This window comes from Cucurbita pepo, chromosome LG08 (assembly GCF_002806865.2).
Source record: "Cucurbita pepo subsp. pepo cultivar mu-cu-16 chromosome LG08, ASM280686v2, whole genome shotgun sequence".
Classification (NCBI taxonomy): Eukaryota; Viridiplantae; Streptophyta; class Magnoliopsida; order Cucurbitales; family Cucurbitaceae; genus Cucurbita; species Cucurbita pepo.
The window spans coordinates 8,461,545-8,478,502 of NC_036645.1; the positions used below are offsets into that span (position 1 = coordinate 8,461,545).

The 16,958-nt window shown below is 35.7% G+C and overlaps 3 protein-coding genes across 3 annotated transcripts in view; 1 reads left to right on the forward strand and 2 right to left on the reverse strand.

The window, feature by feature from the left end:
* LOC111800357 (60S ribosomal protein L4-like) overlaps positions 1 to 1,508 on the reverse strand; it is a 2,573-nt gene extending 1,065 nt beyond the window's left edge. Inside the window, exon 1 of the mRNA XM_023684004.1 lies at positions 340 to 1,508. Within this exon, the coding sequence (XP_023539772.1) occupies positions 340 to 1,446 (1,107 nt within the window). The 5' untranslated portion in view covers positions 1,447 to 1,508. The remainder of the gene's footprint in view (positions 1 to 339) is intronic.
* Positions 1,509 to 2,527: 1,019 nt separating this feature from the next.
* LOC111799769 (ecotropic viral integration site 5 protein homolog) lies at positions 2,528 to 11,198 on the forward strand. Its single transcript, XM_023683242.1, has 20 exons — positions 2,528 to 2,815; positions 3,056 to 3,125; positions 3,450 to 4,070; positions 4,144 to 4,290; positions 4,405 to 4,518; positions 4,988 to 5,046; positions 5,998 to 6,077; positions 6,764 to 6,802; positions 6,908 to 7,000; positions 7,130 to 7,213; positions 7,322 to 7,716; positions 8,323 to 8,384; positions 8,773 to 8,842; positions 9,091 to 9,171; positions 9,302 to 9,403; positions 9,645 to 9,769; positions 10,192 to 10,294; positions 10,441 to 10,507; positions 10,684 to 10,776; positions 10,895 to 11,198. Exons 1-18 carry the CDS (start codon positions 2,769 to 2,771, stop codon positions 10,465 to 10,467), a joined length of 2,319 nt encoding a protein of 772 aa, XP_023539010.1. The 5' UTR covers positions 2,528 to 2,768; the 3' UTR covers positions 10,468 to 10,507; positions 10,684 to 10,776; positions 10,895 to 11,198.
* A 1,839-nt stretch (positions 11,199 to 13,037) lies between these two features.
* Positions 13,038 to 16,364, reverse strand: LOC111799574 (probable serine/threonine-protein kinase PBL7). Its single transcript, XM_023682953.1, has 5 exons — positions 16,042 to 16,364; positions 15,173 to 15,360; positions 14,759 to 14,948; positions 14,286 to 14,677; positions 13,038 to 13,666 (listed from the first exon to the last, which is right to left on the reverse strand). The coding sequence occupies exons 1-5, from the start codon at positions 16,115 to 16,117 to the stop codon at positions 13,346 to 13,348; spliced, it is 1,167 nt and encodes a 388-aa protein (XP_023538721.1). The 5' UTR covers positions 16,118 to 16,364; the 3' UTR covers positions 13,038 to 13,345.
* Between the last annotated feature and the right edge of the window lie 594 nt (positions 16,365 to 16,958).

Here is a 16,958-nt window from a genome sequence, read left to right on the forward strand (position 1 = left end):
AAAAAAAAAAAAAAAAAACATGATGTCATACATACAAATTATATAACCATAATCTAAAATCTAGCCAAAAAAAAATAATAATAATAAAGCCCAGGCTAAAGCATTATAATCAACAGTTGAATGCATCGCTCAAAATGAAAGAGGTGAATTCAATACTCTAAACCTATCATATCACTACATTATATCAAATCCCATTTAAAAATCTTGGCACTTTTAACATTTGAAATATTGTGAACTACCACATATTTGGTTGATAAAACAAAGCTACCACCTAAATATTGAAACCAAGCAGAGAGTAATTAAAAATTCTAAATCCACAGAGAGAAATTCAAAAGATACCTTCGGGATAATGTTCCTCTTCTTGTCGAGCTTCTCCTTCTTAGCTTTCACACGTTGTGCCTCAGCCAATAAAGACATTCTCCTTGCAGTTTTAGCATATGGGTTAAGCTTCAACATGGCATTAAGGTTCTTGAGTGGGTTCTTCTTTAGAGAAGGTCTCTTCACAGCCTTCTTGATGGGATTAACGACAGATTGAACCTCATCAGAGTTTATAATCCTAGACAAATCAGCATTGACCATCTTTGCTCTCGGAAGAACGTAACCCTTCTTCTTCTCAGATGACTTCTCAAACGATCCATAGATGGAATCGAGCTTCTCAAAAGCAGTTTTAGTCCAGATAACAAATCTTCCAAGATGACCTCCAGGGGCTAACTTCAAAAGATTCAGCCTCTCGACATTCACAACCTCGATACCAGGAATGTTACGGAAGGCCTTCACAAGCTTAGCACCTTCAGTACCATACACAATCAATGGACCCTTCCGCGAAATGTAGCGACGATTCCTCATCTTACCCTTACCAGGGCGGATGGCGTGACTGTCCTTCGCCTTCTCAGCATCAGGAAACGCACCAACCTGCTTCAAAACCTTAATCGCAGAAGAGGTCTTCTCGATTCCCTCAGCCGAGTCGCTAATTACAAGGGGCAGTTCCGGAACAGACTCGATCCGGTGACCACGAGCCAAAACCAAAGAAGGAACAGCAGAAGCAGCAATGGCAGAAACAACGGCGTACCTCTTTTGATTCACGTTGATCTTTCGGTGCCATCGGCGCCAGATCTTAGTTGGAGCAAACATGCGTCCTCCTCGACACATGTTTCCAAAAGCTCCTTGACCAGCGCGGTGAGTACCACCACCAGGAACACGAGGAATACGAGAAACAGCTCGTCCTGTACCCCATGACTCTGCGGAAGTTTGATGACCGGCACGCTTGCTCACAGCATAGGGTTGGCGGCGGTTCTTGGAGATATTGGCGTGGACAAAATTGACGATATCCGGTCGAATGGAAGCTTTCATAACATCGGGCAACGGCACAGTCGGGGCAGCATCAGTGGCCATATCTCCTTCGAGAGATTGGACGGCGACCAAAGGGCGAGCAGCTGCGGCGGCCATTTTGGACGGGTGTGTGGTAGCCGGAGCAAACTAGGGTTTTTACCTCTTGGAAAACGAGGGGGAGAAATGCTGGTCAATTTATAGTGTTGATATTGAGACAGAATTAGGTTTTTAATCGGGACTAGTGATTCCAAGCCCATGGGCCCATTCTTTTCCCGAAAGCCCATGGGCCTATTCTTTTTCCGAAAGCCCATGGGCTCAAATTTTTTGAAAGCCCATATCCTGATTGATCGGACCGATGTTGAGCTAATCCAAAGCTTGATTTCATTTTATTATTTTTATTATATTTTCTCCTTAAATACACTTATTTAATCTAATTATGTTGTATTATTTTGTTTACCCTATATTATTTTCTTAAACCAACACTTGTATATTTTATACTAAAATTATATAGTTTTATAATTTTAATTAATTGTAATGCATAAATTCATTGCAAAATAATAATAATAATAATAATAATAATAATAATAATAATAATAGTATAATCATGCTTGAACTTTTTTTTTTTTAGTTTTTTAAAATTAAAATATATATATATACTCTTACTATGCGAAATTTTAAAAGTAACATTAAAAAATTGGGAGATAATCTATAAATATATCGATAATATATTTTTTAAAATTTTTTTATTTATTTATAAAATTTAATACTATTTTAAAATTTTAATAAATATTTTTAAAGCTTTTAAAAAATGGTGTATTTTTTAAAAATTTAATAATATTGGTGAAAGTTTAAATATTTAAAAAATAAAATATAAAGTTTTAGTAATACTTTTGTTAATTTAGTATTAAAAAAACTAAAACTTTTTAACCAAAGGGGACTAGTAGACACGTGTTTATATTTTAGGAAGAACGGAATTACACGCTGGACATAATGGTGACCACAAGATCCAACGGCTGAGATTAAGGAGGTGGCCAGCTGTGCACATTTGGGGCTGGGTAGGGCCTACTGCCCCAGTCATCAACCCCGAACCCACACCCTTTGGTGAGGCGACACGTGGCAAGAGGACTCCCACATGTGAAAAATTATTAATTCTTTTTTTGTTTTTTCGGAAACAACAATTTACGTGACGGTTGCCACGGAGACGGGAGAGTGAATGGTAAAGATGGATTAGGATTTTGTGTGTTCTTGATCCAAATTCATTGATCCTTGAGTTGAGAGTAATTGCTAGTGCCGTTTAGATTGTGAGTGCGAACGCACATTGTCGAGTAAATGCTTTAGTGTAAAGGGATGATGCACCGAGGAATGGAATAGAATGATTCCGAGTCTGGCGTGATGCATCCAATAACTATGGGTTGTAGAACTGCGAGTTTTTTTGAAGGATGTTGTTGTCCTTGTTGAGCAAGCGCTTATTGGATGTAGATTCCAGGTGGGTCGGTATATTGGGTACGCCTTTGCTAATGATCCTTCAGACTTTTGTTAAACTGCTGCATACATTTGAGCATTTTGTAAATCTTTCCATTAATCAATTTTTGCAATCGTTAGTTTTCGTCTTTGTTTTTTGGAAAAAATGATCTGCGTTTCTTGAGATTTGAATCGGCCGTCGTATGATTTTCATTTGCTCATTCGTCGAATGTTCGTCGTAATCAACAAAATTTGATGGGAGCAGGGATGCCTATGGATTTGCTCTGAGACCTCAACACACGCATAGATATAAAGAGCACACTAACATCTACAAGGTATTGTTTCAACATCTTAGATTATACCATCGATCTTTGTTTTCATTTGTTCATTCGTCGAGTGTATTGTGTACATTTCGATACTCATGGAGTCATTGTTATGACTCTAAATTAGTTTCTGTAATAAGTTCTGGTCTATGAAATCGAGTTTGACAATGCAGTAATTGGCCACTAGCTAAATCCATGTTTTGTTTGGGAGACTGCAGAATTTGCTAGAAAGTTTAGTTTATTTGAAATATTTTGTATGGATGTCGCCAGATGAGCTCAAGAAATCCTTCAATGTTTATATATCCAAGTGCGTACTTTAAATATTTATGATATCAGGAGGAGGAAGAGGAAAGGTGCCATAAGTGGGAGAACTTTCTTGATCAAGTAGCTACACCATTTCAACCGAGCCCTCTTAAGGAGGAGGTAAATACAAATACACAGCAGGCTGAAACGAGTGAGCGTCAAGAAGAGACCGAGTTGGGGAGGTGTAGCACAGGAGATGACTCAACTGCCTCAAAATCTGATACTGTCGACGCAACAGATAGTAGTCCTGAAAAACTGTTAGAGCCTCCAACAGAAACTCGTAAACGTGTCGTTCAGACTTGGTGTCAAACTAGGCCATCCCTAAATGCCATTGAGATTATGATGGGCTCTCGTGTTAAAAGGAAGATAATGAAAGATGCAAAGACAAGTTATGGTGGAGTTCATGTTCCACCACTAGAGGGGGCAGAATCTTGCCCTGAAGAGGAAGAAGCTTTCTGCAGTGGAACAGTAAATCGTAGAACATCTGCAACTGGGGTAGGAAGAAGGGGTGAAGAATGCATTTCTAACAATGTGAAGCCCTCTGAGAGAGATGGTGTCGTGGGCGATGGAGTTTCAGAAGATGAGCTCTTTCCATGGAAAAAAGAATTAGAATGTCTTGTTCGTGGGGGGTTGCCGAAAGATCTGAGGGGAGAGGTAAAGCTGGAATTTTGACTCATCTCAAGTTCCTTATTAGGAAGATTTTTGTAGTTCTAATAATACCTTACAGGTGTGGCAAGCCTTTGTAGGTGTAAAGACCCGTCGAATCGAGAAATATTACCAGGATTTGTTGGACCAAGAAACTAATTGTAGTGCGGATAATGAGAACCATATCCCCTCTGGTGTACCGATAAAATTGAAAAAACAGATTGAGAAGGTCATTAGATGCATGCGCCTTCATTCAATCTTTTTAATTTGTAGGTGCTACTTCTTTTTCCTTGTTTTGCAATTTGGCAAAGACGGTGCTGTAATCCGTGCTTTTTGTTTACAGGATATACCACGGACGTTTCCTGGTCATCCTGCTCTGGACGAGAATGGTAGAAACTCCTTGAGGCGTTTACTTTTAGCATATGCTCTTCACAATCCCTCTGTTGGGTACTGCCAGGTAATTCATGTGTGATAAGTCCCATTTAACAAGCAAAGAAAAGCTTGACATATTGATCTTCATCAATGTACATGTAAGAAATAAAATGGATGATATCCTCGAGATAAGACCAGTCTTTGTAAGTGTTACCACTGAGCTTTTGGTAGTACATTGTTCCATTCTTGAACGACATAGAAAAATGTCAGGCAACAAAGCCAGAAATGTTCGAAACAATTTGCATTCTGTTGACGTTATATGTTGTTTGACAACCTTAGGTGTTTTAGATGTTTGCTTGCTTTAATTTCTTATTTTATGCTGTATTTATTGTAAAGTTTATTCTATAACTCTTATTTCTGGAATGAAATTTATTTGTAGCCTCATGCTATTCATTTTACTTTTTACTTAAAAGTTGTTTTTTTTAGTTATTCTTATTATGAATTATGGTTATTTTGTTTTTACTTAATATTTTCTGCTTTTCAAAATGATCCAGGCAATGAATTTCTTTGCGGGCTTGTTGCTACTCCTGATGCCCGAGGAGAATGCATTTTGGTACACTTCAGATCAGAATTTTTCTTTTTACGTTACATTTAAAATGATGCACTTTAAATAGATTCTCTTTTTATCTGATTGAGGGTGTTTTTTTAATGTGATTCAGATGCGTAATCTGTTTTTTTTTTTTTTTTTTTTTTTTTTTTTTTTTTTTTTTTTTTTTTTTTTTTTTTTTTTTTTTNTTTTTTTTTTTTTTTTTTTTTTTTTTTTCCTTTTCTTTCTGAAATAAACTGAACTTTCATGGAACAAATGAAAGAATACAAGGGTATACATAAAACAAGCCTGAAGAAAGTGGTAGTCCAAAACTAACTACAAAAAGGGACTTCAATCTAAGAGAACAAGACCAAGGTCATAATTATAAAGAAACCTGGTGACCAACGGTCATAAAAAGATATTATATCTTACAATCTCCCAAACCTCTATCGATCCCAAAGGTCGTTTGTAAACTGGCACTCTCTAAGCATGTGAATCATGTGCTCCTCATGTCTCCTACAAAATGTTGCACCATTGCACGTACAAAACTAGGGAAGAGTGTCTTTGAACGTGATCCGAAATGTTAACCTTCCCAAGTAAACCTACACGCAAAAAAAACTTTTTCAGATGCATAATCTTTATTCTTCTCTGTCATGACTTTATTTATTGTTATTATTATTCTTTTTCACAAAAAAAAAGAAAAAAAAAAGAAAGCTAGACTCTGAAGTTCTTGATCAACTGATGTAAATAGGTGTTGTTTTAAGCATAAATGCAATATTGCATTTTTTTTATTTCAGATAACTTGCAAATAAATGCACCTAGAGGTAGTTTTAACCAAAGGCACAAGTTCTTTATCCGATTCTAGGATACAACTACAATTGAATGTCTATGTCCCTCTAAGATCATCTCTTCACTTACATGCTCATGTGATTAGATTCCTAAAGATGTTATGGATGAAGTGGCTACAAAATTTTACAGGACTTTGGTTGGAATAATAGATGACTATTTTGAGGGATATTACACCGAGGAAATGATAGAATCGCAGGTATTGTTTAAGAATTCATAATCTTTAATTACTTTGCTTCATAGGCTCTTGCTTTGAAGTCTTTAGGTTTGAGTTAGCGATCGTGTGATTATCGACTTTTACTTTTAGTATCTAACGTTCGGTATATTATATGTGACTTAAGTGTGGAAAGTCTCTTTATCAACTTCAACTACTTTCTCTCTGTTAGCATTTTATTGAAACCTTATAATTTTCTCAATATCTCCAATGCTTAATGGTACAAGCTGGTCATGGGTTGAAAACCCTTTGGTGGCCAGAAGTGTTGAATTTTAAATATTTCACAAGTTTCCATTATTACAGAATGCCATAGAGATTAGTAGTAGTCTTTGTTCAAATTCAATAACATGTGGGAGTTGAGAGAGTTCTAGATATCACAAAAGTAAGTGTATTAACATTATGGTATCCAACCAAAGGCATTTTCTGCTGTCTTCCAGATTTTTACTCCAGACGTAATGATACAATTTTTAATCATGTACATGTGTAGTATATAAAGCATGGAGTTACATTTTGGTTATATGAATTATTTATTCTACCTTTTTAGAACATACATTTTTTTCTGTCATATATCTTTTATCCCAGTCTGTGCTTCCTATGTAGGTTTACAACTGAAATAACATAGCCGAGAAACAAATGTACCTCATTTGAATTTTACTTTGTTTTTTTTTTTTTTTTTTTTTAACNTTTTTGAGGAATTGATGCGTGAAAGATTTCCTAAATTGGGTCATACATTTTATCTTTTTCCACATCTATCATTTTTCTTTGGCATGTATTTTTCATTATGAGACATGTAGCCAGATGGCTTATTTGTCGATGCTTCTGGTGCAGTTGATCATTTGGATCTCTTGGGAGTGCAAGTGGCATGGATCACAGGACCTTGGTTCCTTTCCATTTTTGTAAATATGATTCCGTGGGAGAGTGGTGGGTTTCTTTTAATATCGTGTTCAAGATATTATTTTATTTTCTATTAACGTTTGGGGGTGGTTTCTTGATTGACTAGATGATTTCATGGCTTTGCATTAACTATTTTCATAGTGTGAATCTTGACAGTACTCCGAGTTTGGGATGTGCTTCTGTTTGAAGGCAACAGGGTCATGCTGTTCCGGACAGCACTTGCATTAATGGAACTATATGGTACTTGGGTATTGTAAAAAAAATGTTAACTGCAATTTTTATCAGTTTTCAGATGCACGAGAAGTGGGTGTAGTATTATACTTTTCTATCATATCGCTCTTTCTTCAGGTCCTGCGCTAGCTACTACAAAAGATGCGGGGGACGCCATTACTTTGTTACAATCCCTTGCTGGTTCCACTTTTGATAGTAGCCAGCTTGTGTTGACTGCTTGCATGGGCTTTCTGACTGTAACTGAAGTAAGACTAGTGGAGTTGAGAACAAAGCTCCGGCCATCCGTGCTAGTTGTAATTGAAGAAAGAACAAAGAAAGGTCGGGTTTGGAAGGACTCAAAAGGGCTAGCTTCCAAGCTTTATAGTTTCAAGCATGATCCTAGATCACCTACAGAGAGAGAAAAGACAGCTGCAGGAGCCAATGTAGGGCCCTGCACTCCTAAGCCAGATGACATTCTTAATGAATTGGCCGGTGATTCTGGAACAGAGTCGCTTCCAGACCTTCAAGAACAAGTAACTCCCTTTTTCATTGGTAATTTGGTGTCACCTGATATTTGTTTGCCGATTGTTATTTGATGATTCCTTCATTCTGAAGAAGGTCCATGATACAACAAAAAGGATGTTTGTCCTTCCCTAGGATCCATTGAATAATTAGATTTTGATTGTTAGAGATTGGCCTGCAAGCTGCCTTAAGGAGAGTCTCATCCTTTGTAATTTTAGAATGTGGATCCTGTACAGTAACATTTGTAGGATTTTTTTAGAAATTTGATTATTTATCATTGTCGTGTAGAAGGACCTGTCCAGTTAAAATGTTATCCGTTAACCTCTGGAGTATTTCCTTTCCGTTTAGATTTATATTTATTTGGAGGTTATTAGCCATTCATTAATTGTCTACACCTACCACATATGAAATGCTTCAATTTGCTAAGATATTATAGATGCATTTTTCACTTTAAAAGTCCATCTTTAGTTTATTTTCCCTACAAGCATTGTCCAGGAAGCTCATCATCATTAGTTATTGGGTTAATTCACCTCGAGTGTCATTTCCAACTCATAAAATGGTATTTGATTTTCAGGGTTTCCCTTGGGTTAATTTCAATCTTAAACGGTTTTATGCAGGTAGTATGGTTGAAAGTTGAGTTGTGCAGGTTGCTGGAGGACAAAAGATCTGCGGTTCTAAGGTTATTACTATATTATATGAGACTTGGATTTTATTCTTCTCTGAGAATTTATATTGGTTCCTGTATGATTGCCACAGATTCTATTAGGGAGTGGTGATCGTCAACTTAGGAAAAAAATATGTGAAGAAAAAAACAATCCAATGATTTTGATTTCTTGACACTTAGCACCATATCAAATCATAATGACTGCTTCAATATCGCTTCCTTGAGGGGACTTTCAGGATATGTTCCTCTTTTCATGTGTTTGTGCTTGGATTAGTGTATTTAACGGGTTATGGCTTATTATTAGCAAAACAAGCCTGCTTCTTCTGCGGAACTGGCTCTTCTTGTGATTGTTTCAAGAAGATGGTTATTAAAGCTTCTGTTTCTTTTTGCTAATCTTTTCCAGAGCTGAGGAGCTAGAAACAGCACTAATGGAAATGGTCTCGCAAGATAATCGGCGGCTATTGAGTGCCAGGGTATAAATCTCTTGTCTGTGAGGAAAGATTTTAATGCTTGTTGTTACGTGATTGCTTCTTTTAATATTATAATTCAAGACCTCCTGCATCCTTGTATCATTGAGAAGTGCTCCTTTTATCTCTTGACTTGTAACCTTTTAGATACATAAGTGGAGGCTCGGTTCATCTAAGCGTGACTAGTGGACTTGCTTCTAAAACTTTCCTTTAGGTTTCTGGTCCATACTTAAGATTTTGCTTATATTCTCTAGGTTGAACAACTAGAGTTAGAGGTAGATGCGCTACGGAAAACTCTAGCAGAGAAGAAAGAACAAGAAGTTGCAATGCTTCAGGTGTGTGTTAGGTGATATCACATTCACATTCTGATGGGGAAGCCTGATCTTAATCCGAAAGTTGACCGAGTTTTAAGTTTTAACTATCAGTTACTTCCATAAACAACTGATAGATTCTTCTACATCGTAGTTGTTGATGCGTGTCGAACAAGAGCAAAAAGTAACCGAGGAAGCTAGAATAAACGCAGAGCAAGATGTAGCAGCTCAGAAATATGCTGTTCATATGCTTCAGGTCAGATTATTTTTGGTTCTCTGATAATAATGCGTTGTCGTCTGATACTCAAAGAGCAAAGTTCCCTAGATTGCTTGAAGTTGTTTAAAGGTTGAAGTAGATGCTCTTGGTTTGTGCTGGTTTTTTACAAGATAGAAACTCATACTAGCCTGCCTAAACTCTGAAGCTCTTTCTGTTGTCCCATAATCATGTCGAGATTTTTTCTTCTGTGATTATCATTTTCTCTATAATTCAATTACAGGACAAGTATGAGAAAGCTATGGCTTCACTTGCTGAGATGGAGAAAAGGGTGGTGATGGCCGAATCCATGTTGGAGGCTACGTTACAATATGAATCTGGCCAAGTTAAAGCAACGGCATCTCCTGGGTATAAAACTATTCAAAAAAATATTTGATGTCACTTTTTGAACGACTTGAAACATTTCTCTGTTTTCTCGGAAAGAAAGAAGAATCTTGATCAGTTTCCTGTTGAGGATTGTTGGGAGGGAGTCACGTTGGCTAACTTAGGGAATGATCATGGGTTTATGAGTAAGAAATACATCTCTATCCAATAGAGATTTTTTTTGGGAAGCCCAAAGCAAAGCCACAAGAGCCTATGCTCAAAGTGGACAATATCATACCACCATTGTAGAGAGACGTGATCCTAACATTTCCTTGGTATAATTTTATTTTAGTGAATCAATGATAATGTACTAAGAACATATAAATGTTAGAAAATGTTTTGTTTTGTGTAATTCATTAAGCTTTCCATACGAGAATTCATTTTTGTGAGGGTTGGCTGCTCTGTAGGTCACGTAATCCAGGATCTGCACAGGATAAGGATAAGGATAAGGATAATCAGAAAAAAGTTGGTTTGCTGCCATTTGCACTCGGCTGGCGAGATCGAAACAAGGTATTATTTTAGTTCAATAATTTTTCAGCTAAATATGCACCCACAAGAATTACCAATTGGTCCTATCATGGCCACTCTTGTGCTTTTTTTTTCTTTTTTCTTTTGTTATTTACAATCATATTTACGGATTACATTGTATTTGGCAGGGTAAATCGAACGAAGAATCCTCTTAACAGAAGATGGTGAAAGATGGAGAGATAAAAGCAAATAAAGGTCAGTTTCAGTGCATGAAATTCATCGTATTATTTGCACACACAAACTATGCACATTTCTCACAATTTTACGTTTAAATTTATGAATCTATTTGATATAAAATCAGAATGTCCAGGTCTTAGAAGAGAGAACTTCATTTCTTTCTTGTGTATAATAGATTAATTGTTTATTAGCAGTTCACGTTCTTCAAGTTAAGTTTGGCTCAGAATGGACGGGTGTCACTACATAAATGGGAAGGTTCAACAAGTTGGAAGTCGACCAAATTTAAGGTTAAACGTCAACTCTGTCCATTAAAAGCTTGTTTAGAATGACGTTTTCAAGTGTTAAAAAACACGAATTTTTAAGCACTTGAAAACTAACTTTTTCATTTCTTTTTTCTTTTGTCAGCCTGGATTTCTATTCTCAAATGGGACGACTGGCGAGCTTAGAGGAACTTTCCTGTTAGTTTTCTTCACATTGGCTTACTCTTTGGGAGCAGAACCCAATTTGAGTGAGAACTGCAACCACAAAAGAGGCGTCCAGGTAGTAATTTGGTGAATTTTTGTGAGCGTGGGAATATTATTACATACAATGATGTAAATTATTTGGTTTCAATTTATGCCATTTTATTTGTGTCTGGTGAACAGATATATACTTGAGTGTACTTTTTTATTCAGGACAGATTCACTAAAAAGTCCATTAACCTGTTAAACACTTTCTTCTCTTTTTCAAACATACATAAGTCTATTTCTACTAACAAATCGAAAATGGAGGATAGAATAGAATAGAATAGAATAGAAATGCACCTGATAGAATAGGAAGGGCTCGTTCGAACTTGTTCTTTTCATGACTCCTTTTAACTAGGACGGGCGATCTAATACTATGTAATTTGTTTTGTTTTGTTATATTTTGGTCCATCTACTTTTGTGGATGAACATTATGTTATGGTTAGTTATATTAAAACAGTGATGTGATGTGAAAATGAAACTAGATATAGATGACCAAATTGGTATTATATTCACATGGGAAAATGAAAGATTTCTTATCCATGAAACTAGATTTTGCTCCTCATCAGGAACTCGTCTTCTCTGCCAAATGAAAAACATATTATTATACTAAAATTCCAAAAATTTACAATGGTGCTGGATTTGATTCTCATAATAGGCAGCAGTAAGTAAGAGTGAGTAACCTAACAATCTCGAGTTTGATTTTTTATGAGTTGAGTTGAATTTTTGGAAAATCAAAATTAATTCAAACCAATTGGGATGGATTGGGTTGAATTTTTTTTTTTTTTTTTTTTTCGGTTGAGTTGGATTTTTAAAAACCCGACTTAAGAATTTACTTTTATAATTGATGTTGAAATTTTAGTGATTAATGTGATAAATATGATTTTATTAAATATATATATATTTTTTAAAATAACCCAATTGAAGGCTCTGAATATTTCTGAAGTCACCCACCCAATCTGAAATTTTTAGTTATTAAGGTGTTGAGTGCGATTTTATTAAATAATTTTTTAAAAAAATAACCTGTCAACATTGTTCAAGTCACTTACCCAACCAACCTAAAATTTCAAATTGATACAAAGATTTTTTTTCTACCGAATCCATATAAGAAGTTCGCGAGAGTTTATTGAGAAAATGTGAACTTAAGAAAATATTGTACATTTGTACAATATTTTCTTATCATATTTTTTATTATCCATTTTTTCTAAATTTGAAGAACTAATAGAGCTTAGAGGTTAAAAATGAAGAACTAAAATCTAATAACAGAATAACTAAAAGTGTTAAACTAAAAGTTACGAGAAATAATCTAATAAATTTAATTCAAATATTTTAGTTTATGATCAAACTACTCTCTTTGTGTAGGTAAGTTCTCTGTAAATACGTCAATTAGCAAAATACACGTTTGACAACAAAAGAACACAACCTCCTAACTCAACAACAAGCAAATCGTGTCAACAATAATCAAGAAGAAACAAATTTATTGTTTATGGCTTCTCATGTTGATGGCTTATTGACAGTAGACATACAACGCACATGACTAAAGATATCGATCTTATTAACCAAGTCCATAGATCTATCAAATGTACAGTCGTTTGTAGACATGACAAGACAATGCTAGCCAAAGAGAATGGTATGGTCGTTATGCAAACTTTATATATTCAAATATCATCTCAATTCGTAGCTTATTATTGACTAATTTTTAAATAACAAATTGTCATCGTGTTATTTATAATCTACAAGGAGTAGAGATTGCAACGGTCAATCATGGTAACGAAGACTTTTTATGTCATTATGCTCTAAATGTCAAAGTGGAAAATCGTCATATTTATTACATTATCAAATTATTTTCACCCAACTACATAGACCAACTTAATAATATCATTTTGCTTTGGTGGACTTATATCCCGAGAACCAAATTTAGTTAGATTATTGAGAGATTATGCAACATATAAAATAAGTATCCAACAATATAAACAAATTCAATAACCTTTTTTTTTTGTTATAGTTTAACACTTTTAACAGATCTCTCATGAAGAACTCCACAATTGAAAAAAAATATATAGAAACAACCACGTCAGAAATCTATAACTTAGAAATATATGAACAATGACCTTTTGCAAGTAAATATATATATATATGTGTGTGTATATATATACTTTATATATATATATTCTATGAACAAATGCAAAATGGAGCATAGAAATGCACCTGATTTGATGAAGTTCGTGTAAAATATTGAGGAGAAGGACCATCCAGTGCATTCAATCAAGCTTTTGAACCACCTTTGGAGCCTGTCATTGTCGTATATCCAGCGGTATGGCTAGCAAACGTCAACGGGTGAAGACGAGCCTCATTATAGCTTTCGAGTGTGATTTCTATCGTATCTTCGACCGCCATTAGGCTTCCTGTCAGAATCTCTGTTGTTTCTTGGAGGTGTAAAGGCAGATGCAGGGGAGCCGTGGGGTATGCTCGTACTAGGGTTGTATCTTTGGGAAGCAAGATACGAGAGAGCTGTGACGACATCGGCGATCACAGGACGCATATTTGGCTGCTCTTGGACACACATTGCTGCAATTGCAAGAGCCTGATACAAACCCCTTGAAGGATGTTGGCCTCTAAGCATTGGATCTGCCATTTGTGCAAATCTCAGACGATCATTAAACAATGGTCTTGCCTGCAACAAAAGGATTTATATAGTAAGTATGAAATTTCACATCGATTGAGGAAGAGAATGAAACATTCTTTATAAGGGTGTAAAACCTCTCCCTAACAGATGCGGTTTAAAATTTGAGTGGAAGTGATAAAGAAAAAAACTCAAAGAGAACAATATCTGCTAGCGGTGGGCTTGAGCTACTACATGTCCTGTTCACATATAAAAGCGTCGGGCTAATTTTCTTGTGCTGTCCTGTCAACTCTATTAATATTTATCTAGACAATTAATGTAGATGACCAAATTCCCATATTCGTAGAAACATGTGACTTAAAAGAAACAAAATAAAAGTTCAGAGACCAAAATGTTAAAAGTAGTCAACTATGAACATTATTGAGCACACAACCTATTAACACCATTTACCTTGTAGGACAAAATTTTCCAGAACTGAAAGATGATGATTTCTTTTCAACTATTCTTACCTCTGAAGTTGTATAAAAAAAAATGAAAAATCCCAAGAATTTCGGGACCTTATAAGCCTAAAAGTGTCGTCATATTACCAATTTGAGCACAATTCAATTAGTTAAAACAATACACTCAATCAAGAAGAGTTTAGAATAGGATTAAATGTAAGATCTCTTACCCATGAAACCAGATTTTGCTCCCCTGCAGCTCTTGAATCATCAATTGCTTTCCTGCCTGTTATGAGTTCTAGAAGAACAACGCCGAAACTATAAACATCTGACTTGAGAGTTAACTGGCCAGTCATTGCATATTCGGGAGCACAATATCCATAAGTACCCATAACTCTGGTAGAAACATGTGTATTGTCCCCAACAGGCCCAAGTTTGGCCAAACCAAAATCAGACAGCTTGGGATGATAACCTTTATCAAGCAGAATGTTGGAACTTTTTAAATCTCGATAAATAACTGGTGGGCTAGCTTTATCATGCAAATATTCCAACCCTCGTGCTGCCCCAGCAGCTATTTTCATTCTAGTATTCCAATCTAGTACTTTTGTACCCGGCCAAACGTCTGCAGAAGAAGGTAACAAAGCGTAAGCAGGGGAACTTTTCTATGCAGTAACATATTCAGAGCATGTAGAAATTTCTATACCATGTAAATGGTCATCTAAGGATCCTAGAGGCATATATTCATATACCAGAAGCCTTTGATCTCCATCAGCACAATAACCAATCAGATTAACTAGATTTGGGTGATGAAGTAGGCTTAACATCAACACTTCAACGAGAAACTCCCTGTTCCCTTGCAACCCATTGCGATCGAGTTGTTTGATTGCCACTACCTACAACGAACGAAAAGAGAGATTTCAAGTTCTACATCCAATTTCCTTTCAAAGTACCACAAACTAAAAGGGTGAACCAATATTTTAGACCCTTTGAACTGAGAAATGATCAGCTGGAAAAATTCAAACTACATAATGATTCACAAAGAAAGGGAATTAATGGGTAACTATACAACTAATCTTCCCTTTTGATATACCGTTGTGCTGTAAGAAACATTACTGACCTGATTGATGCTTTCCAAATTTCCTTTGTAAACTCTACCAAAACCTCCCTCGCCCAAGAGACAGTCCACCCGAAAATTCCTGGTAGCTGCGGCCAACTCCCGGAATGGAAATATTTGTGCCTTTATATGATCAGATCCTCCACCATTTGAGGCTTCTTCACTGAAGGAGGAACTTGTTTGTAGGTTCTCTGTAGAATGAAAAAACAGATCAGACAAGAAACTTCTGAAAATTTTATAATAGCCACTGGATTTGGTTCTCATGATAGATGTAACCTAACAATCTCCTGTAAAAACTTATCTAAAGACCAAATCAGAAATAGTTGTTATCGAAGAACACAAATCAAGTAAGCTCGTGGATATGGTGTAGTCCAAATTAATAAATAGATAAATAGCTCGCCACAGGATTCTATTTGTCAGGATCCGATCGTGTATTCTGGATCAATGCGATATAGTATTATGCTAGATTCAAACCGTCAGTCTTGAAATCGCCATTGCACTGAAGAAGTTACCATACAGCTTCAATGCAGAGCAATATTCGAACTAGATTAAGAAAACCAGATGGCAGATTAAAGTACCGTCAAACTGGATCGTCAAACGATTACTAAAAGTGCGTTAGCAACCATAAATCCCGCAATGCAAATCAGATGTCGAACAGTTTCACTAAACACGAATCTGGTTTAGTTCCATACTCTACAGAAACGTAGCTCGTTTGAAAATCAATGGATCACCAACTACATCGCTAATCAAATTCTCCAAAAACCAAAGTCAAAGAAGGAAATCGAACGAAGGGATTCCAATTATAACCACTGCACAGATTAAGCTAACGAGTAACAGATTGAATCAAACAAGAGAGCAAGAGACACACGTACCTAAAGCAGGTTTGTTCTTCAATTTCTTGGACTTGACCTTCCTATTTGAAACTCCAGAACAAGGAATCCAAATCATACTTAATTCAATCTCCTTTCGCAGTCTTTGATGAACTCTTCAGCAGCAGCATCCAACCAAAAAGAGGAAAACAGTTGCGAACAGTATCCCCAAAATTCCGCGAATCAAAGCCAATAAAGCCACCAGTTTCGAAAGCTCCGAAGAACTTGAATCAGAAATGGCCTTCCGCTGTCTCCCTGAAATGTTTACTTTGTCGTTTCCCGTTTACCTTTCTATCTCTCTCTCTTCGTCAACATATTTCGTTTTTCTTTTCACACCATTTTCCTTCACAACAAATATTGGTTAAATCGGCTATTGGCCTCAAATAAAATAAAATATAATAATAATAATAAATAAATAAATATATTTATTTATTTATTTATTTATTTATTTATTGACAGCAAACCCGAACATAATAGGAGCATACACAAGTTAAGTTGAGTTGAGTGGAACAATTTTTCAGACCAACCTGAAATTTTAGATTAGTTGTGTTGGTGTGTCGAGTAACGAAAATAATATGCACAGCCCAATCCAACCTTTTCATTTTAGAGTTGGATTGTCACGTGGTTCTGTATCACTAACCTTTGTTATAAATTTTAAAAATTGTTATTATTATTATTTTAAAAAAATTAAGCCAAATTCAAATCAAATAAAAATCTAATCCAGCCTAATTTGTATGGTTTGGATTGGATAATTTGAATTGGTCGAGTTATCGAGTCATATGAACACTTTTAGAATATAGTTTACTGAAAGTGCTACAAACTTCTAACCTCGAAGAAAATGAAAATTAAAAATTAAAAATTTTAAAATTTAAGAACGTAAGAAAGAGAGTTCATCGAAACGGTGCCGTATTAACCCTTCT

Coding starts and splice junctions, on each gene's coding strand:
- LOC111799769 (XM_023683242.1), top strand. CDS start 2,769: ATGTTGTTGTCCTTGTTGAGCAAGCGCTTATTGGATGTAGATTCCAG. Junction 9,404..9,644: donor ATGCTGTTCATATGCTTCAG/GTCAGATTATTT, acceptor ATTCAATTACAG/GACAAGTATGAGAAAGCTAT. Junction 9,770..10,191: donor AAAGCAACGGCATCTCCTGG/GTATAAAACTAT, acceptor GCTGCTCTGTAG/GTCACGTAATCCAGGATCTG.
- LOC111799574 (XM_023682953.1), bottom strand. CDS start 16,117: ATGATTTGGATTCCTTGTTCTGGAGTTTCAAATAGGAAGGTCAAGTCC. Junction 15,361..16,041: donor GAAGAACAAACCTGCTTTAG/GTACGTGTGTCT, acceptor TTCATTCTACAG/AGAACCTACAAACAAGTTCC. Junction 13,667..14,285: donor AGCAAAATCTGGTTTCATGG/GTAAGAGATCTT, acceptor CTTTTGTTGCAG/GCAAGACCATTGTTTAATGA.